At 32.9% G+C, this 20,065-nt stretch overlaps 3 protein-coding genes across 4 annotated transcripts in view; 2 read left to right on the top strand and 1 right to left on the bottom strand.

The window, feature by feature from the left end:
* LOC130450186 (DBF4-type zinc finger-containing protein 2 homolog) overlaps positions 1-7,301 on the top strand; it is a 43,828-nt gene extending 36,527 nt beyond the window's left edge. The window contains exons 2-3 of one of the 2 annotated variants that reach the window (XM_056788421.1): positions 4,589-4,749; positions 6,757-7,301. In XM_056788421.1, coding sequence (XP_056644399.1) covers positions 4,589-4,749; positions 6,757-7,226 — 631 coding nt within the window. In that variant the 3' untranslated portion in view covers positions 7,227-7,301. The remainder of the gene's footprint in view (positions 1-4,588; positions 4,750-6,756) is intronic. The other variant, XM_056788420.1, reaches the window with a different exon arrangement.
* A 9,146-nt stretch (positions 7,302-16,447) lies between these two features.
* LOC130450328 (protein FAM32A) lies at positions 16,448-17,225 on the top strand. Its single transcript, XM_056788663.1, has 2 exons — positions 16,448-16,755; positions 17,001-17,225. Exons 1-2 carry the CDS (start codon positions 16,528-16,530, stop codon positions 17,121-17,123), a joined length of 351 nt encoding a protein of 116 aa, XP_056644641.1. The 5' UTR covers positions 16,448-16,527; the 3' UTR covers positions 17,124-17,225.
* Positions 17,226-18,120: 895 nt separating this feature from the next.
* Positions 18,121-19,630, bottom strand: LOC130450327 (alpha-1,3/1,6-mannosyltransferase ALG2). Its single transcript, XM_056788662.1, has one exon. The coding sequence runs from the start codon at positions 19,433-19,435 to the stop codon at positions 18,173-18,175; it is 1,263 nt and encodes a 420-aa protein (XP_056644640.1). The 5' UTR covers positions 19,436-19,630; the 3' UTR covers positions 18,121-18,172.
* Between the last annotated feature and the right edge of the window lie 435 nt (positions 19,631-20,065).

Below are 20,065 nucleotides of genomic sequence, written 5' to 3'. Positions count from 1 at the left end.
AAAGGGAAAATTCTTACTGAAATTTCATCCACATCAGATGATTAACTTCTGATTAAAAGTCTACGCAAATGAAAGAGAAGCTAGACACTGTGGACGAAGATTCCGCCCCATCATTTAAGACCGCAATATTTTGAGCAACTGAATTCAATTGTGGTCATATCAGTTTGACTAATGACGAACGTTCGGGACGGCCAAAAACTGTGATAACCAGATAGACAATCCTCCTATTATCAAGACAAGCAGATGTAGAGGAAATCACTTTTAGGGAGAAAACCAGCTCCACACCTTTAAGACGATCTTCCAGAGTCCAGAACAAGTTATAACCCGACTAAGCAAGTTTGTTGTATCAAAACTTTCCAACCAAATCAATTTTAGTTATGTCACCAAAACATACGTGGACTACTAGCTAGTGAGATGTTAAAAACGGTTAGAATTCTGGATGAATTTCGTGAAGGTCGTCCAAAAATCGGCTGTTATGTCAGAAAATATTGATGCTGTGCGTAAACTGTTATTGCAAGACCGTCGAAAAGTCAAAAATATTTGTTCGCGTTGGTTGCCGCATAATTTGACAATCGCTCAAACAAAGCTCGTGTCAAAAACCGTCTATAAATTCGTGACAGGCAACGAATCATAGCAACGAATCATGCATTTGAAGCTGAAAATAAATAACCGTGGAGGTTAGAGCGAAGGAGAACGATCACTGTAGAAAATAGTGTCCCAGAAATATGGACAAAATAACTGTTGCGCGCTAATTCAAAATGATCTATCAACGTTTATTGTACTCATCAATTCTGAATGGTACACCAGCATTTATTTGCCAGATTTGCTAGAAAAAATCAGGGAAATCAATCGCAGAAGACGAATCATTCTCCACCACAACAATGCGAGCTGTCACACGTCAGTTCAAATAAAAACGTTTTTGAATAATCGAAATATCGAATTGACGGGTCATCCGCCGTACTGTCCTTGTTTGGCACCCAATGATTTCTTCTTATTCCCGCAGATCAAATATAAATTACGTTTTTCCAAACCTGAAGAATCGGTTGATGCGTTCAAATCACATGTTTCGGAGGTACCACAATCGGAATGGAAAAAAAGTGTATTGATCTCAATGGAGAATAGTAAAGCCATGTCCAATTATAAATAATTGTTTTTATTAGTCAAAACTTAAGTAGCAACCCTCGTATTTATAAATTTCAATTTATATTTGCTAGAAAATACCCAGTAAATGTTGTTTCGGCTTTACAAGACCCCGTATCATTGTCATGTAATCTAGAAAATTTTCAGATAACACGTAAACAATTCCGAAACTATTAGATAATGTTGTTTTCATAAAAATTTCTTTTCTACTATGAATTGAACTGAATTATCGCTGCATTAAGCACGTTCCTTTTTCCCAATATATTTACGTGACCATAAAAGATCCTATCCGCAGACTAACTATTATTTTCACTGCAATCGGAAGCGTTGAAACGTGTCTTTATAAACATACATATATGCCAGGTACATTTTTATAAATCTAACAAATCTCGTTTAGTGATTTAGTGATCTTATCTGATGCTTAATTCATGATACACTGTCGCAAACTTGATCACGATCTACTATTCCGTAATAATAGTCGATTTACATGGATCTGCAGAAGTTAACGTGAAGTAATATTACCTTGAAAACGCTACGAAATGAAGCAACTCTTCATTTTATTAAAATTATTTTAGCTCTAACGATGTTACTGGTAATAGACAACAAGAAACGGGCATCTAAGTCCAATTTTTTCAGAAAATACGTAACGTCTACTAACAAACTTTAGTCCTACTTATCAATAGAAGAATAAAAATTCGAATTACGGGAATCTGTAAATATAAATGATATAAATATTATAATACAGGTTCAATGAACTCATAAACTCGCTATCCAGATCAACAACTTCGGTTTATTTTTACACACAAGTACTAGAAAAGTTTAACGTACTATCAGAATTTTATCTTATCAATACTTACTAAGGAGACCCAATAATAAATGGAAAGGCATTGCCGTGGGAGGAGCTTTTGAAGCGAAACGATAGATGGCGCAAGTCATCGGTACTTTTTTGTAGAAACCAAGCTTAAATTAACAATATGCAGCTGTGAAATTTCACTTTCTACTCAGTAAAAATGCTGCTGCAACTGTTTTAATTTTAAAAACAGCAACGAGATAAACCGAATTGACCCCCAAGTCGGTCGCACGAACTAGAATTCTATCCGTCCATTAATCCGAAAACATCTTGGTCTTTATCTGTATAAATTGGTGTATGAATCAAAGTTATGAGACCATCACATTCGGTAGTATTACTTCGAATGGGCTTTATAGTGGATATAACCTATTCCATTTATCGAAAAACTTTTTTTTCATACATCAAATTCTCATTATAGAGTGAAATCAATCAACAATTGACGCACGAGTACGATTTCCGTGGCGCCTAGATTTGACTATGCCATTTTGTAAATCGACCTAAACTAAGTCGAAAATGAAGAATAAAATTTTTCGATATCTCGCTTTGTTTTCGAGATATCGATACTTGAATTTGGAAAAATTTATTTTAGTTAATATTTGTATACATCAACTTAACCTAACCTAACATAACCTAACTTAACCTAACCTTGTCGTGGTGCACTTTGAGTGTAAAAAGTTGAAAAATCGTGAATTTTGTACAGCCAAAATTGTCTAAAAGAATTTTTCTTCGCGTGAGGATTATTTTAGTTTTATTTTATTATTATTTTTTTCCTTATGGGGGGCTTCGCCCCCTCGCCCCTTCAGTTATAAAACAAAAGAAAATATATATCTTTTGAAAGCATTCAGAATTTGGTTTTTGCTCTAAAGAGGAAATTTTTACATTAAATTACTAATTAAATCTTCAAACTATTATTATATATTTTTTTATATTATAAATAATTAAAAATAACCGACAATTTTTCATGTATTTATCGTACGTTGAGTTATATTCATCACAGAGTGATGAAAGTTTTCAAAAATGGCTCATTTTGTTATAAAAATCTGTTTTTTCAATATAATTTTGGTGTATCAGGGTAAATAATATAAAAATTAAATAAAAAATCTTTTTTTTTTATTGAATTACAAGATTCATATTGAATTTGAAGTGATAAAATATTCATTTGAAACGCCATCTGTTCAATAAAGCAAATTTTGAACTAACGTTTGATTATAACTTTGAGTATCGATATCTCGAAAACGAAGCGAGATATCAAAAAATTTCATTCTTCATTTTAGATTTATTTTGGCCTAACTAAGACAAATCCTGTTAAATAGCGGCGCTGCGGAAATCGTACTCTCCCCACAACTGATACTACAGGCTCGATTACATCGTTTGGTGCGAGTCATATGTTGGTGTCATCAATGGAACCATTTACTTGAAATGCAAGTTAATCTTTGTCCATAGCATTAACTTTTGGCTCGTATTCGTACCACCAAATCGGATATGCAACTTCGATGTATCTTTGGCTTTATCCATAATTTGATCTGTGTGTGATAATTACAAATCGTCGCGCTTGTATCCATTCCAACTGTGATTGATGTCGTTCAGTACGTGCCTCTTTATCTTTGTTTTTGTTATCTTGTTTGATTTAAATTGTTTTTTCTACTCTACAACATCGCTTGTATATTAATTGGTTCAATGACCCAAATGGATCTATCGTCATTTGGGATCTTATTAATTTGAAAACATAAAAATGTTTTTAAAAAATGGTGGGGGGTGAAGGCAGGGGGATGAAAATTACTTTACATCTAAAAATTTAAATAATTCAATCGAGCTGCTTTGAAAAATTACTACCACGAACATTATGGTTTTTATATTTATTTATAATTATTAATGAATGATGATATATCAAATATTTCATCAAGTACTCATCTGTCAATCGATAATTTTCACTATTGTCAAAATTTTTTGTCGCCCCGTCAATCCGGAATTTTTTCCTAAAAATTCAAGTAAATTTTTATCAAAATATAAATTGTTTGTGTCTATAGCCATTTTACGAAAATGGTGTGCTGTCCCGCTGATAAATCAGCAGCTAGAAAAAGCTTATTGAACGACCTTAAGGCGTTAGTATGTAAAATAGGAGGTGACTGTTGTCCTCCGAATAATCCTTGCGGTCCGTGCGGACCTTGTGCACCGTGCTGTCCAACTCCTATGTGCTGTCCGGGTACTTGTCCTCCTCCAACCAAAGCAGTACCAGTAAGCTGCTGTGGTCCACCGTGTTCACCCTCACCAGTTTGTGTTCCGCCGTGTTTACCAATTTGTACTCCAGTTCCACCAGCAGCCGTGCCCATTTGTAATCCTTGTCCCGAACCTCAACCCTGTGTACCATGCAACCCTCCTCAGATGATGGTTGCTTACAGAATACCGAAAACTGCTCCGGTTTACAGGTATTTGACATATTTCATATCAACTTTTCATAATAAATGAGTTTTCTTAACATTATATTCCGAAAGTACCAAATTAATTACATATTTAGGTACCTAAAAGCCTGTAAAGCCCATAGTGCTTTGGGTTGAACTTGACATTAAAAAAGTAGCAGTTTCAAAATTTCATTTCTAGATCTAAATCACGAGAACTTCGAGCCAGTATCCTACACATTGGATGTTACTGCGAGAGAAAAAATGGATTACAGGATGACTGTCCGAGACTGGAATGCCAAGGAGGACCTGAGTGTATTAATTGTCCCGAACCTAGATGTGGACCCAGTGCTTTTGCCAATGGTGAGGATAAGTCATAGTTGTTATTTGTTTTTTTTTAAAATTCTGCTAAAAGAACTATCGAGATTCTAAAAAGATTCTAGGAATAACTTCAAACTAAATCTTAAATTCGATCGACCAATGATCTACAAGCAAATTATCGTGTCTGCTACGTTTCGTTCGAGAAGTTTCCATTAATCAAAACCTAGTTTGTAGGTGAATTGATTGTTTTTTATCTATATACTAATACCTTACCTATAATTTGATGATTTCGGGCCTGGTTTAAAAATAATGATAACAGAACTAAGTAAATAACGAAGCGAAAAAGTGATCAGAGGATCTCTGGCAATAATTATATTTGCTGCTGCTTTGGATGTGACCCTGATGGACAGGTTGGTTGTTAAGCCAAAATTAACTAGATTTGTACCTAGAATAGCAGCTTACATGCAATAGAAATGTCACCAAACTAATGATATTGCAAGTGCGAGTTCTTGCATGAAACAACATGAACTACATCTGCGTAGTCTCTTGCAAAAAAACTCATTCAATCAACAGATCTCACGTTTTTCGTTTCTGCTAAATAGTAGTAATTCACACAACAGAAAAAGGTTTGTGTTTGCCAAATATGAGTCTGTAATTTGTGTCCACGTATGGTGTTGATACTTCTACAACCCAAAACACGAGGAGACGGTGGAGCCATGTTATCATACAGTGTAAAGCTAATTCTTCTGTAACCCACTGGATGTCCTGGTAGAGAATTCGACAACGTTTGCTTATGAACCCCCTACAGATTTCAATTACTGCAAACTTTTCACGAAGGCAACAGATAACGACATGTAGAGCTTTGTGAGTTTATCCAAAGCTCGATAGTAGACAAATATATGGAAAATGATGGAGATGTTGTATCACGCATAGTTTTCGGTATCGCAGCAACACAATATGAGAATATGGAGGACCAAATTGTACAGCATGAACCAATTTGAAACAAATTTTCTTAGAGATGAACCATTCCCTTCAAGGTTGCGGACATTACCGTTTGTAATTTTGCTCTGTGTGGGTTTCTAGAAAACAATGTTTATATCCCTTCCTAAGGTTCTCTATATTTTCAGTATTTTTTCGCTTCATGGCCCTGCTGTGTATAACAAAGAACGATAATTTAGTTTACCAATCCCCAGCCTTTTCTTCTTCAACTTTCTAAAGATGAAATTTTGGTTTTAGGAAGTGAATAGCATTCTATCCATCCTTTTTATTGATTCCTCTCCAACTTAAAGATCCAGCAATCGACGATAACGAAGGAGTGTTTTTTTACTATCTTTTCTAATCCAACTGCTATCTTATAACTTACCTCCTTGTGCGCCAAGTGGTCTTGAAAGTGGTTGATGTTGGTTGAAGCTCAAAAAGTACAGGAAAGTCTAGGGACACTATATTTCAAATATCTTATATGGTGCTGGTTCTTATTGACGCATTTTTCTCATTGTTTTTACAAAAATTTCGATCTGTATTGTAACAGTTTTCTTGATTCTTTAATTATTTCAACCATTTCGTATGAAAGGTAGTTTCCATTTGTTTTTTTATGTACAGTTTATAGCCTTCCATCTGTTTATGACTGAATTATACTTCTTAATACTAATTGACATCAGCTCATTTGAAAAAAGGATTGATTTTAATTAAGATAGTTATGTGGGCCTGTTCATTCTCAGCCAGCTTCTCGTCAACAGCTTTTCCTTTCTTTGCTTGTACTTGAGTTTTTATAATTTCTTTGGGTACATAAGTGCAAACAACACATGAAATAACAGATGTTTCTAACACAGTTTTAGTTACAATAAAAGTAATAAAATAGTTGCTTAGGGTTAGCACCTTTAGTAAGACAGTAGACATGAAGCCGATAGTCTAGTTCTAACAACATAACGGTACCTGGCAAGAAATAATGAAATGTTTATTAAAGTATACTTGCTCAGATTCCATTTTTATAAACAACTTTTGAGCTAGTTTGATGTCGACTTTGCTATGTCTAATAAAACATTTTTTCAGGTAAACATCTAGGAAAATCGGTATGCGGCATGGAAGATTTGGAAAAATATCAATGTTATCCAGCTTTTGTTCGATTACCACCATGTGGTCCTTGCGAACCTTGCGCTCCGTGTACTCCTTGTGGACCTTGTCCACCTTGCGGACCATGTCCGCCTTGCGGACCGTGCCCACCTTGCGGACCGTGCCCACCTTGCGGACCATGTCCACCTTGTGGACCGTGCGCTCCATGCGGACCCTGCATTCCTCAATGTGTTCCATGTCCTCCCACTCCTCCGCCATGTGTTCCCTTAATTGCTGCTGCTCCTGCACCACCACCGTGTCCACCACCGTGTCCTCCACCAGTACCTGTAGGAAGAGTTTGCCCCGTATCTCCTGCAGTGCCGATACCCATGTGTCCGCCTCCTGCACCATGTGGACCTTGTGCTCCATGTATACCACCTTTTGCGTGTCCTTGTCCTTGTCCGTGTTGATGTTTGTAAGAGTTTTTTTTGTTTTGCCATTGAATGGTTTTGTTAAACTGTGAGTAAAAGTGTTTGAGATGTTTTTAATTATTATTTTATTTGGTATTTGGACCGTAGGTACTAAATTTAATGAAAATTTTGGTTATCGTACTTATTCAACTTGAATAACCAGAAAAGAAATGCATTTTAAATCTGGTACATCCTGTATATTAGCTACAGTCACGTCGCATCATTTTATTAACGTATTAAAAATGTAGATTCACCCAGTTTCATGATAGAAGATTATTTCTTAACCTTCTCTAAGTCTGTACGTATAGTTATTATCAGACAATCAAGGTCTTAAACCAGAAAACGTTAAATGTTCGCCAAATCAGTGCGAAACTACAAATCTAATACCATCCTTGCTCTAGTCATCAATAATGACACGGCTCTCGATTTCTCTATTTATAACAGTGGCGTAGCTTTGTAAATTTTTCAAAATCTGATTAGAACCAATACGAAAATCTGAACAAAATTATTTTTTTTTTGTGGGTAACCATCAACTAACTGTATACTGGCTCATTGTTATTAGTGTTTTTGAGATTGCAGCACTTCCGATTTTATTAATAATTGGATTGGTTGACTTCCTGTACGTATTTCCTCTTTATCCAAGCCAAACCGTTTCCTTAAAATGGTCCAAAATAAAAAGTTTCATTTAATTCGTAAATCAACTTCAAATTGCCTAACTGGAAGACAACCAATACAATTATTGTTAAAACCGGAAGTACTAAATTGGGATGTCGATAAATGGATACTAAGATCTCGAAAACGCAAATTTGAAGTGTTTGTATTATGATCCCAAACCGAGGAGATATATAATTAAAAAATGATGTGATTTGGAGTGAACGTTTCCGTTAAACATATTTAAGAACATACTGGAATGAAATTTTTGCTACTACCCTACACACTACACTCAAATCGATGCACAAAAAAATTTAACATTGAAAAATAGTTTCATATTTCTTGACGTCTAATTTACGTATATAAACATTTCATAGTACTATACGAATAGAAACCTTTTCTCAGTGTACTTTGCTGCGCTACTGTCAGTTAAGAGGTTAATTTTGTTAAATTTTGAGTGAATGTTTTGGTTAAACGCATTTAGAAACACACGGTAATGGAATATTTGCCTTTGTATCCCAGAAAAACTTCACTTCTAAGCAATAATTTAGTCTGAAACGCATTGTAGATAAATGGGCTTCGAGGAAGTGACGTCATTTGACGTAAATTACACAGATTACACTGAGATAACAAGCTCGAATTGATGCAGAGTCTAATTCTTACATATAAACATTTTATGGTAGTATACGAATAGAAACCTTTTCTCAGTGTACTTCGCTGCGTTGTAGTCAGTTAAGAGGTTGAATTTTGTTACATAATTAAAAAACTAATTATGTGATTTTGAGTTTTGAATGTTTTGGTTAATCGCATTTAGAAACACATGGTAATGGAATGTTTGCCTTTGTATCCCAGAAAAACTACACTCATAAGCAATAATTTAGTCTGAAACGCATTGTGGGTGGATGGGCTTCGAGGAAGTGACGTCATTTGACGTAAATTACACAGATTACACTGAGATAACAAGCTCGAATCGATGCAGAGTCTAATTCTTACATATAAACATTTTATGGTAGTATACGAATAGAAACCTTTTCTCAGTGTACTTCGCTGCGTTGTAGTCAGTTAAGAGGTTGAATTTTGTTACATAATTAAAAAACTAATGATGTGATTTTGAGTTTTGAATGTTTTGGTTAATCGCATTTAGAAACACATGGTAATGGAATGTTTGCCTTTGTATCCCAGAAAAACTACACTCATAAGCAATAATTTAGTCTGAAACGCATTGTGGGTGGATGGGCTTCAAGGAAGTGACGTCATTTGACGTAAATTATACAGATTACACTGAGATAACAAGCTCGAATCGATGCAGATTCTAATTTTCACATATAAACTTTGTATGGTAGTATACGAATAGAAACCTTTTCTCAGTGTACTTCGCTGCGTTGTAGCCAGTTAAGAGGTTGACTTTTGTTACATAATTAAAAAACTAATGATGTGATTTTGAGTCTTGAGTGTTTTGGTTAATCGCATTTAGAAACAAAAAGTAATGGAATGTTTGCCTTTGTATCCCAGAAAAACTTCACTCCTAAGCAATAATTTAGTCTGAAACGCATTGTGGATAAATGGGCTTCAAGGAAGTGACGTCATTTGACGTAAATTATACAGATTACACTGAGATAACAAGCTCGAATCGATGCAGATTCTAATTTTCACATATAAACTTTGTATGGTAGTATACGAATAGAAACCTTTTCTCAGTGTACTTCGCTGCGTTGTAGCCAGTTAAGAGGTTGACTTTTGTTACATAATTAAAAAACTAATGATGTGATTTTGAGTCTTGAGTGTTTTGGTTAATCGCATTTAGAAACACAAAGTAATGGAATGTTTGCCTTTGTATCCCAGAAAAACTTCACTCCTAAGCAATAATTTAGTCTGAAACGCATTGTGGATAAATGGGCTTCGAGGAAGTGACGTCATTTGACGTAAATTATACAGATTACACTGAGATAACAAGCTCGAATCGATGCAGAGTCTAATTCTTACATATAAACATTTTATGGTAGTATACGAATAGAAACCTTTTCTCAGTGTACTTCGCTGCGTTGTAGTCAGTTAAGAGGTTGAATTTTGTTACATAATTAAAAAACTAATGATGTGATTTTGAGTTTTGAATGTTTTGGTTAATCGCATTTAGAAACACATGGTAATGGAATGTTTGCCTTTGTATCCCAGAAAAACTACACTCATAAGCAATAATTTAGTCTGAAACGCATTGTGGGTGGATGGGCTTCGAGGAAGTGACGTCATTTGACGTAAATTACACAGATTACACTGAGATAACAAGCTCGAATCGATGCAGGGTCTAATTTTCACATATAAACATTTTATGGTAGTATACGAATAGAAACCTTTTCTCAGTGTACTTCGCTGCGTTGTAGTCAGTTAAGAGGTTGAATTTTGTTACATAACTAAAAAACTAATTATGTGATTTTGAGTTTTGAATGTTTTGGTTAATCGCATTTAGAAACACATGGTAATGGAATGTTTGCCTTTGTATCCCAGAAAAACTTCACTCCTAAGCAATAATTTAGTCTGAAACGCATTGTGGGTGGATGGGCTTCGAGGAAGTGACGTCATTTGACGTAAATTACACAGATTACACTGAGATAACAAGCTTGAATCGATGCAGAGTCTAATTCTTACATATAAACATTTTATGGTAGTATACCAATAGAAACCTTTTCTCAGTGTACTTCGCTGCGTTGTAGTCAGTTAAGAGGTTGAATTTTGTTACATAATTAAAAAACTAATGATGTGATTTTGCGTTTTGATGTTTTGGTTAATCGCATTTAGAAACACACGGTAATGGAATGTTTGCCTTTGTATCCCAGAAAAACTACACTCATAAGCAATAATTTAGTCTGAAACGCATTGTGGGTGGATGGGCTTCAAGGAAGTGACGTCATTTGACGTAAATTATACAGATTACACTGAGATAACAAGCTCGAATCGATGCAGATTCTAATTTTCACATATAAACTTTGTATGGTAGTATACGAATAGAAACCTTTTCTCAGTGTACTTCGCTGCGTTGTAGCCAGTTAAGAGGTTGACTTTTGTTACATAATTAAAAAACTAATGATGTGATTTTGAGTCTTGAGTGTTTTGGTTAATCGCATTTAGAAACACACGGTAATGGAATGTTTGCCTTTGTATCCCAGAAAAACTTCACTCATAAGCAATAATTTAGTCTGAAACGCATTGTGGGTGGATGGGCTTCAAGGAAGTGACGTCATTTGACGTAAATTATACAGATTACACTGAGATAATAAGCTCGAATCGATGCAGAGTCTAATTCTTACATATAAACATTTTATGGTAGTATACGAATAGAAACCTTTTCTCAGTGTACCCTGTTATGCTATATTTTTGTTACATGATTAAAAAATGCTGTGATCTTAACGAAACTTTTAGGTTAAACGCATTTAGAAACATATTGAATTAAAATTTTTCCTTTCCTGTCTCAAAAAAACTACACTCAAGCGACAAGGTATTTTGAAAAGTATCTTGATGTCATTTGACGTAAATTAGACAAATTGCACCAAGATAACAAATTGAAATTGATACAAAGAGAAAAATTTCTTTTCGAAAATTAGTTATTTCAAATTTCTTGATACACAATTTACGGTAGTATACTTCTTCTTATTCGACGATTTCAGGTTGGGTCCTCGATAGAACTCAAAATTTTGGCCACCTGTTGTCGATGCTGGGAACATCTTCAATCCTCCGCAGATTAAACTTTACAGATTTCTTTTATTTGGTATACGACGCAAAAAAGCGAGGTTGCCAAGTGTAAATTTGGAATTTTCAATAATACACCATGTCCTAAAGAAAAGTATTTCATTAGGACACTAAATATATTGGTAAGCAATAAAACTTCCTTTGGAAGTTCTCATAAAAGCTCAAAATAAGTTGAGTCACTGCAGCTATTAGAGATTTTTGAACCAATAAAGATTTTGAACGGTCAAGTGCTTTTGGTAAGATCATTTTTGTAATTATGATTGTATTAGTTTTGAAAGAATTTATGGCTATAAATAAGATTTGTTAAACAAATCTTCATTGTCACCAGAAAGACTTCGGTCCATGCCCTTTCAAAAGAAGGAGTGTTCCCTATTGCTTTTAGGACTGCAATCCATAATAATACAAATTGATATTTGATTTATTTCTGTAAACAATGGTTAATTTTCTTATCAATACTTGATGAATATTATTTGTTGAAGAATTTTTAACGCGAAGGAAATAATCTTATAAAACCTTCACGATTAGTTGTAAGAGGAAGATAATAATAGGGAGAGTTATAGTTACGCCATTTTATTTTAATAATCTGCAAGTTTATTTACATTACCCTTGACAATCTACCTTGAAAATATACATAAACAAAATGTTAATAAATTGTGATGATTAACTATATCCTGATCAAATAATATGTTTTTGTATCAATACATCATAGAAAATTTATATTTGGAAAAAACATACTGTTATTAAAGTGACTAAATGTTTAGTTTTTATATAACTCAAGTTTAATATACAGGGTGTTCCGGGACTAGTTGTAAAAACATTCGGAAGTGAGTAACTTTTACAGGGACAACCTGTACAATCTAAAGATAGCAAAAATTAATTTTTCAATCGATTTTTTTAACAAAAAGGTTTAAATGTATGGTTTAGGAGATATTTAGATTAAATTGTAATTATGTATTGAAAATACTTAGTGTGCGTTCACATTGGCGACGCTCAAACGGTTCAAATTGGTTAAGCGTCGTTTTAGTTATTTTCTACCTTTCGAACCAAAAGGACGTAATGAATTTGGTATCCAAACGATTGTTACTTATAGAAAGTAAATGATTGCGAAGGTTAATTTCAAAGAAAAGCAAAAAAATACAAGGCGTTCATGAATAGAAATAGACTTACTTATGGCGGATTCCATCGCCTTTATCATGAACTTCGCAGTGATCCAATAAGATTTTTACAGTTTTTAAGAATATCAGTGGAAATGTTCGATTACATTCTGGGAAAAATCAAGCATCGACTTCAAAAGAAAACAACTACGCACTTCGACTCCATTCTGAATAAAAATATGAACCTGAGCGCACGAAAAACGCGATACTGCTCAAATCGAACAAGATCGAAGCTCGAGGCGCTCACCGTTTGAGCGTTCCCAATGTGAACGCACACTTACAGGAGTTATTAAAACCAATTAAATATTTCTATTTGAACTGCTTACTGTTGAACGTCGTGTTTGGAAGAGCATTCCAAGATTTTACCTTATAGCGTCACAATGGAAGTTTATTCTATCGATAATTTGAATTTGTTGTGTTTAATTCAGGGGAACGTGGTGGCCATGCAAATGGGCCTCTCCGACCATTCCACCTATTAGAAAAATGTTATTAAGATGTATGGGTGGGAAATCATTTTGGAGAAATTCTAAGCATCGCTGACCATTCAGGTTATTATCAAAACCGTCTCGTGCGAAACCAGCTTCATCAGTGAACAGTATTTTTCCAACAAATGTAGTGTCAACTCGTTTATCTAGAAACCAACGTGCGTAGGCTAGTTTTGCTGGATAATCCTCTACTTCCATAGTATGCACTTCCTGGACGTGAAAGAGATAAAGAAGCTGCTCCTGGGCAATCCTATGATCGTTGATACGTTATATTGTAGTGACATTTTACGTACGCTAGTTGCGGGAGTAACTTTTTGTTAAAAAATTGATTGAAAAATTCATTTTTGCCATCTTTCTATGTCACAATATTATTTTGACGAATTTTTTACATAGGAAATCATAGTTATTAATCTCAGGAAGAGATTTATATCTTTTATGTAAGGATATAAGGACGATAACAATTAAGGAATAAAATTTCTATAAGTAAATTGAAATTATCCATAACTCACAAACGATTTCACTTGAATCGCCACCTGGAATATTCAATGATGAATGAGATTGTTGTGCTAGATAAATTTTTATTGAAATGCATTCCAATTACGTTTAATACCAAAGATAATAACCGTTTTAACAGGGCTTAAGGCCAAATATATAATTCTATTAGACATTAAGTAGTTTTAGAATCGTCATGGGTTGCAATAATCTAACAACTCAAATTACTTTGAAGAAAATTATACGTGAAGCAAGATTTTAAACGCTCGTTCCGTTTACACCCGCCTGTATATTTGCTTTATTAAAAATAAAACTCGCGTGTTAGCATGATGTTATGACGGCATTTTACTTATAGAAAACGGCTTTGTACAGTCGTGAGAAAAGAGGTAATCAAAGGTTATAAGTTAATTGATGTTTTTACTAAACGTTCGATAGATAATTGAATTTTATTATTAAATCTTATATAGGATATAAAAATAAGATAATAGATATAATTTATACGGTTACTGAAACGACCTTAAACTTATACTTAGCAGTCATCTTCCGCGCAAGGTTAAGTTTTGACATTATTTCTTAAAGGCAATTCTACATTTACTTACAGGGCCGTTCCTTTTTAGCGCATATGAAGAACAAACTATGAATTGCATATTTCGAATATATAACAGTTTACTGTCTCATGTGTGCAATATACTAATCATTAGATACTATAGCAGACCCTACACTATCAATATATTGACATCACATCAATACTTCAAAATATTAATCCTGTAATGTTTGTATTGATGCAAATATGGAGTTTCTGAATGCAATAATCAGTTGAAATCTGACAACTATCATGAACAGTGATTTATCGAATATATTTTCTACATGCTATCTTCTTCTAGCAATAGAAATCAAACCTAACAACATGAGATCGATTGCTTTCTTCACAAAACATACGCAATAACTTCTTTACATTGACAGTAATAAGATACAACGATATAATTGACGTAACGTGAATTATTGGTAAGACACGCAAGGTTGGTTAAGTTGTTACCTATTTTCAAGAAAATAAAACCGTTCAATGCCTAAACGTAAGGAAAAAAATAAACTCTGTAAGAATCAATTACCGGAAAGAATTAAAAGATATACTAAGTTCGTAATAGTTGTAGTAGTTTCAAATCTGAAAATTTCAAATTTTCAAAACTCTTATCTTCCTTCAAACATATCAAAATATTTATTTTAGTCATCTGTTTACCACTTTTTTCTTTCAATAAAGAGGTTTATGAATTATCATTATGTATTTTCAATCATTCCTCCCAAAATTACAACGCAACCTTTCGCCTACACGTAAAGAAACCTTTAAAATATATTAAAGATATAGAAAGCAAGGTATTGGAGCTTGTTTATGTGGATCAGAACTGCTAATAAAAAGAGAAAGAACATCGGCATACCACTCTCTATCACTCCACTCTATTCTAATTGGATCTTTAATATCAACTCTATACATAAACACCAATCAGAAGCGAGTAAAGAGAGATAGAGGTATATGTATTACATCTATAGGTATACCGATTATCTTTGTCTTTCAATAGTATAATTACACTTACATGCTGCTCTCTCTCTCTTTAATATTAACTTTATGGAAAAGACGTACTGATTCAAAACATTGTCAATATCATTGATAGTGTAGGGTCTGCTTGTATTTCTATAAATACAACCAAATTTAATTATAAAATAAGATTCATTTTTTATATCGTATCTTGCGATATTTTTATGAAGATGATGTAATGCAATATTGAAATCTATAAAAAATGACATTGAAGTTGGCAGAGAGATAATATTTATAAGAATGTAGATATACATATATAAATAAGTTAATATTTAACTCATTCGATTTTCGACACAAAGTTTTATTGATTGGATTTCGAAATATAGGAAACTAACCAACTTGATGACGTGAATTGTGTGGTGTACAATTTTTTGATCATCGTGGAATTTCGATTTCAAGCGCATAATTTTCGTGTCCACCTCGAGTTGATATATTTTTAGACGTAGATATATTTATATGTATTTTCCCAGAGTATGTGAATGAATTAATCAAATACACTGATTTAGCAATTTTCTATTCAAGAACAATAATGAGAAACAACGCAATTAGCATTGTGAAACGTCTTATTTATAGTTGAATATCATTACAAGTAAACATTTTATTTTATTTACTAAACCCTTCATTATATAAAATAAATAATTTTTTATTCAACGAATATATTTCTATGCTGTAAATATCAATCCAAGTTAAATTGTTATTATTATTAAATATTGAATGTAATCGATTATTTTCAACTCAATTTAGAACAATTCGAATAGCGCCTAAGTAACAAAATGTTTCAAAACATACATTTTAGGTTTGCATAAGTCAAACTTAAACATATGATGTAAACATTGCGAATTAAGTGAAATTATAATTTAAAACAACACGTCATAAAATCATTAAGTTGATTATGTCAATGAACTCTCATAGTTCGTACATGTACAAATGATTTTCAAGCAATTGAAATTCTTCAGCATTCACTTTTTCTATGTTATTGCAATTTGTTATATCATCAAAGAATATAATAATCTTCAGTACCCAAAAAGTCCTCATTCACAACATTGATCTTCTTAAAATTGCCTAAGTAAGTTGACGTTTTACTTGATTGACATCTGTCATTTAGATTCGTCAATTGTCACAATATATCAAAATATTTTCAGCACTTTAGCTACTTTCCAAGTAGTTCGTAATTTAATAAAAAAAATATGGGTGAAACTGAGAATGATCCTTATGCCATTCCTACAAAGAGTAAACTGAAACTAAAATGCGACACATCTATTAAGAAAAAAAAGAAAAAGAAGGACAAACTACTGGAAAAGGTTTCAAAAACTATAGAAGCTGAAACAAATACTCAACAAACAATAGATGAGCAGAAACCTAAATTGACAAAAACTAAAGCAGAGATAGCATTTTTACAGCAACAAGAGAAAATGGTTAGTATATATCAATTCTTCACAAGCACTAGTTTGTTATAAAACTATCGTAATTGAAAATATTTCTTGGCTACTTCGTATAAACCGTTCATCTAGGTTCTCAAAATAGTGTTCCTTCACAACAGTAACAAGTATTTTGATAATAATAAAGAAATTGTCATGTTTTGTAGGCTAGTAGTAATTACTTTTATAACTATGAGTAATATTATTTTGGAATTGCTTGACTAAACCAAGTTATGTTTCAGAAAATGAAAAGGATATTGGAAAAAGCTTCACAAACTCATAAGGAACGAGTAGAGAAATTCAACCAACATCTTGATAGTCTAACAGAACATTTCGATATTCCAAAAGTCTCGTGGACTAAGTGACTTCCTAAAAGTGTTTATAGTATTGTGAAAAATAACATTTATTTTATATTGTAAGTTATCATGAATATTATTGGATTAAAACTGAAATAAATCTATTGTACAGCTGTGTTTCAATTTCACATATTAACTTCCTAAAAACACCTGCAAATGTAATCCTAATGATCTTTTTAGTTTAGAGGAAGTTTGTAAAAATATAATTTTATTTGAATTTATTGGGATGCCAGTAATTCTCTAATGTATACTATACATGAGTATACAGAATTGGGAATCAAACTTAAATGGTGCAAAAGATACCACTATTTTATAAATTATAAAAAGTGCTTCCCTATCTTGAATCCTTTACTTGTGCAATTCAAAACCAAATTTTCAGGTGTTGTACTGCATTAAACCTCAATCTATTTTTACAAACTCGCTCAAACCGGCCCCGTTTTATCATGATAATCGACATGATAGTTTGGCGAATGCATTTATATTTTTTTCTATTCAAATTATAGTTTTTAAGTGGCTGCCAATTCTTGTTTATTTTTTTTATAAGGTGTTTACATTATGTTGTGAATGCTTTTATAAGATACAATTTCTAAGATGGCTGTTTATTACGGTATTCTAGAGACCTTAAAAATCTGAATTATCTAGAAAGCCGTTGGATATAAATAAGCAACAGTTTAACAGCAAGAGCCAGTAAATAATTGGGCGTTATAGTGAACACATCAGGTTAGTAAAAAGTGAACCTAATAGTAAATCGATGTGTTAAGTATTTGTGAACAGTTTAGTGTTAGTTTCTTAATAAATTGCCTATAAAAGTGTTTGTTGGATATGTCCTGTATATCTAACAGTGGTTAGATTTTTAATTGTCTAATGGTTTGCAGCTGGAAGTTAATAACTTTAGAGAAAAAAACAACAGGAATATGTCACAATAATGTAGGCTGCATGTTGATTTAAATTAATAAATAATGGTCATTATTATCACTAAAATATTTCAGTCATTAATATTGACGAATTTAGCTATAAAAATATTTTATTATACAAATGAATAATTTAATTTTAAATATTTATTCACTCTTTTCAACATTTAGCTGTAATAACTTTTTTATGACATTTTGTAAACACTTTTGAAAACTACTATAGGAGAATTTTTCATCCAATCTTTTTTTTCCTCTAGCACCCATTATCTCATAATTTTCAGACACAATTCTAGCCATGAAATCTGCCATACTGTCCCCGGATGGTTCACAAAGATAACCTGTTATACCATGATCAACAGTTTCACGAGGACCACCACTGTTTATAGCAATTACAGGTTTAGAAACAAGCATAGCTTCTAATGGTACTATGCCAAAATGTTCTTTAACTGGAGTATATAGTAGACAACTACATGAATTTAGCAGTTCAGCTTTCAAGTCATCATTTGGTGATTTTAAAAATATAACTTTGTGTTCTAATTTATTTTCTTTTGTTAAATCAACAAGTCTGTTAAATGTTCTAGCATTTATAGAAGATTGTGGGTCATAACCTCCTGCAATGATAAGATAGATTTTCTCCCAGTCATCTTTAGAAACAATGGTTTGTAATCTTGCTAATGCAAGAATGGCAAATTCTAACCGTTTAGCAGGATGAAACCTATTTAATGACAAAAATACGATTTTTTTGCAGTCTTTCTTAATATCAGGAACTAATTCTTCAATAGGTTTCATGTGTGTTAGTTTCTTCACAGTATCTTGATATGAACTGGCTATAGTAGGATATAAAATTTGGATATCTTTCTCTATTTGTGGAAATGTCTTATGAAACACAGATGCAGTATATTGGCTGTTTACTAAAATTATATCTGCTTGTTCAGTTGTTTTCATTTCTAACCAATCTATTGGCGTCCTATAAATTTTTTTCAACATCCCACCCGGTGTACTTGCCAGTAAATCTGGATGATGACAATAATAAATTACTTTCTCATTTGCAAGTTTCAAAAAGACATTAGCTACAGGTATTAAATCAGTAATAAATAAATCTTGTTTATCATAATTTCTAAAGAATAATATGTAAACTATTGACAAATAAACCATACGTATATAAGCACATAATGCTTGAAATCTTCCAAATACACTTCTTGGTAACCAATCTCCAAACACATCTACTGAGTATTTACCATTCTTCAGTTCATCAAACGCATGAGTGGGATCAAAGTGATTTGTGATAAATTTTATTTCGTTTCCAGCATCGGCTAAAGCTCCAGCCATATCCAATACTAATCTTTCTGCACCACCAATTCCAAGATCCGGATGGATAAAGGATATTTTCAACTTTTTATTTTCACGCATTTTTATTCGTTTGATATTCTCAGATTAGCAGTTTGCTTATTTATACTTAACATAAATATATGATTGTATTTATACCATATTGAATCTTATAAATCTGATAAAAAACATTGTGTTCGAAAATATAACCTATATCTTCTTTTTTATATGTTTGTGTACTTTTACAGAACGTTATATAAAGCCACAAATTACAAATGAAGAACTATAGAAATTCAAGATCACAATGTTAATAGGGATTTGTCAACACATTGGGTACATTCCATCAAACATTAACCTATCACGTTTACGGCCATAATCTTTCCCGTTCCACTTAGTCCTGATAGTTATATTCGTAAACCCAAGGCGTTTTGAGCGTGGAGATAAGTATTAAGGAATAGCAAAATAGAAAAAATAGATGCGAAAGCTTTAAGACTGATTTACATTAAAGTAAAATCAAAATATCTTCTGCGGCGATAGTGAAATATTTGGTGGTAACGCATCAAATAATGATTCTTATGGTTGAGTTTTGAAAATTCCGCTAATTCTTTCAGCTCTTTTGACAAAAGTCGACGTGAACGATAGTCACGAAGTCAGAAGTGACGTTCTCGTCGCAGCCACAACTATCGTAGTCGTAGAACACAAAAAAAGTATTTG

The sequence above is a fragment of the Diorhabda sublineata genome, chromosome 11 (genome assembly GCF_026230105.1).
Source record: "Diorhabda sublineata isolate icDioSubl1.1 chromosome 11, icDioSubl1.1, whole genome shotgun sequence".
Classification (NCBI taxonomy): Eukaryota; Metazoa; Arthropoda; class Insecta; order Coleoptera; family Chrysomelidae; genus Diorhabda; species Diorhabda sublineata.
The sequence above is the reverse complement of the archived record's forward strand: the minus strand, read 5'-3'. Positions and strand labels throughout refer to the sequence as shown.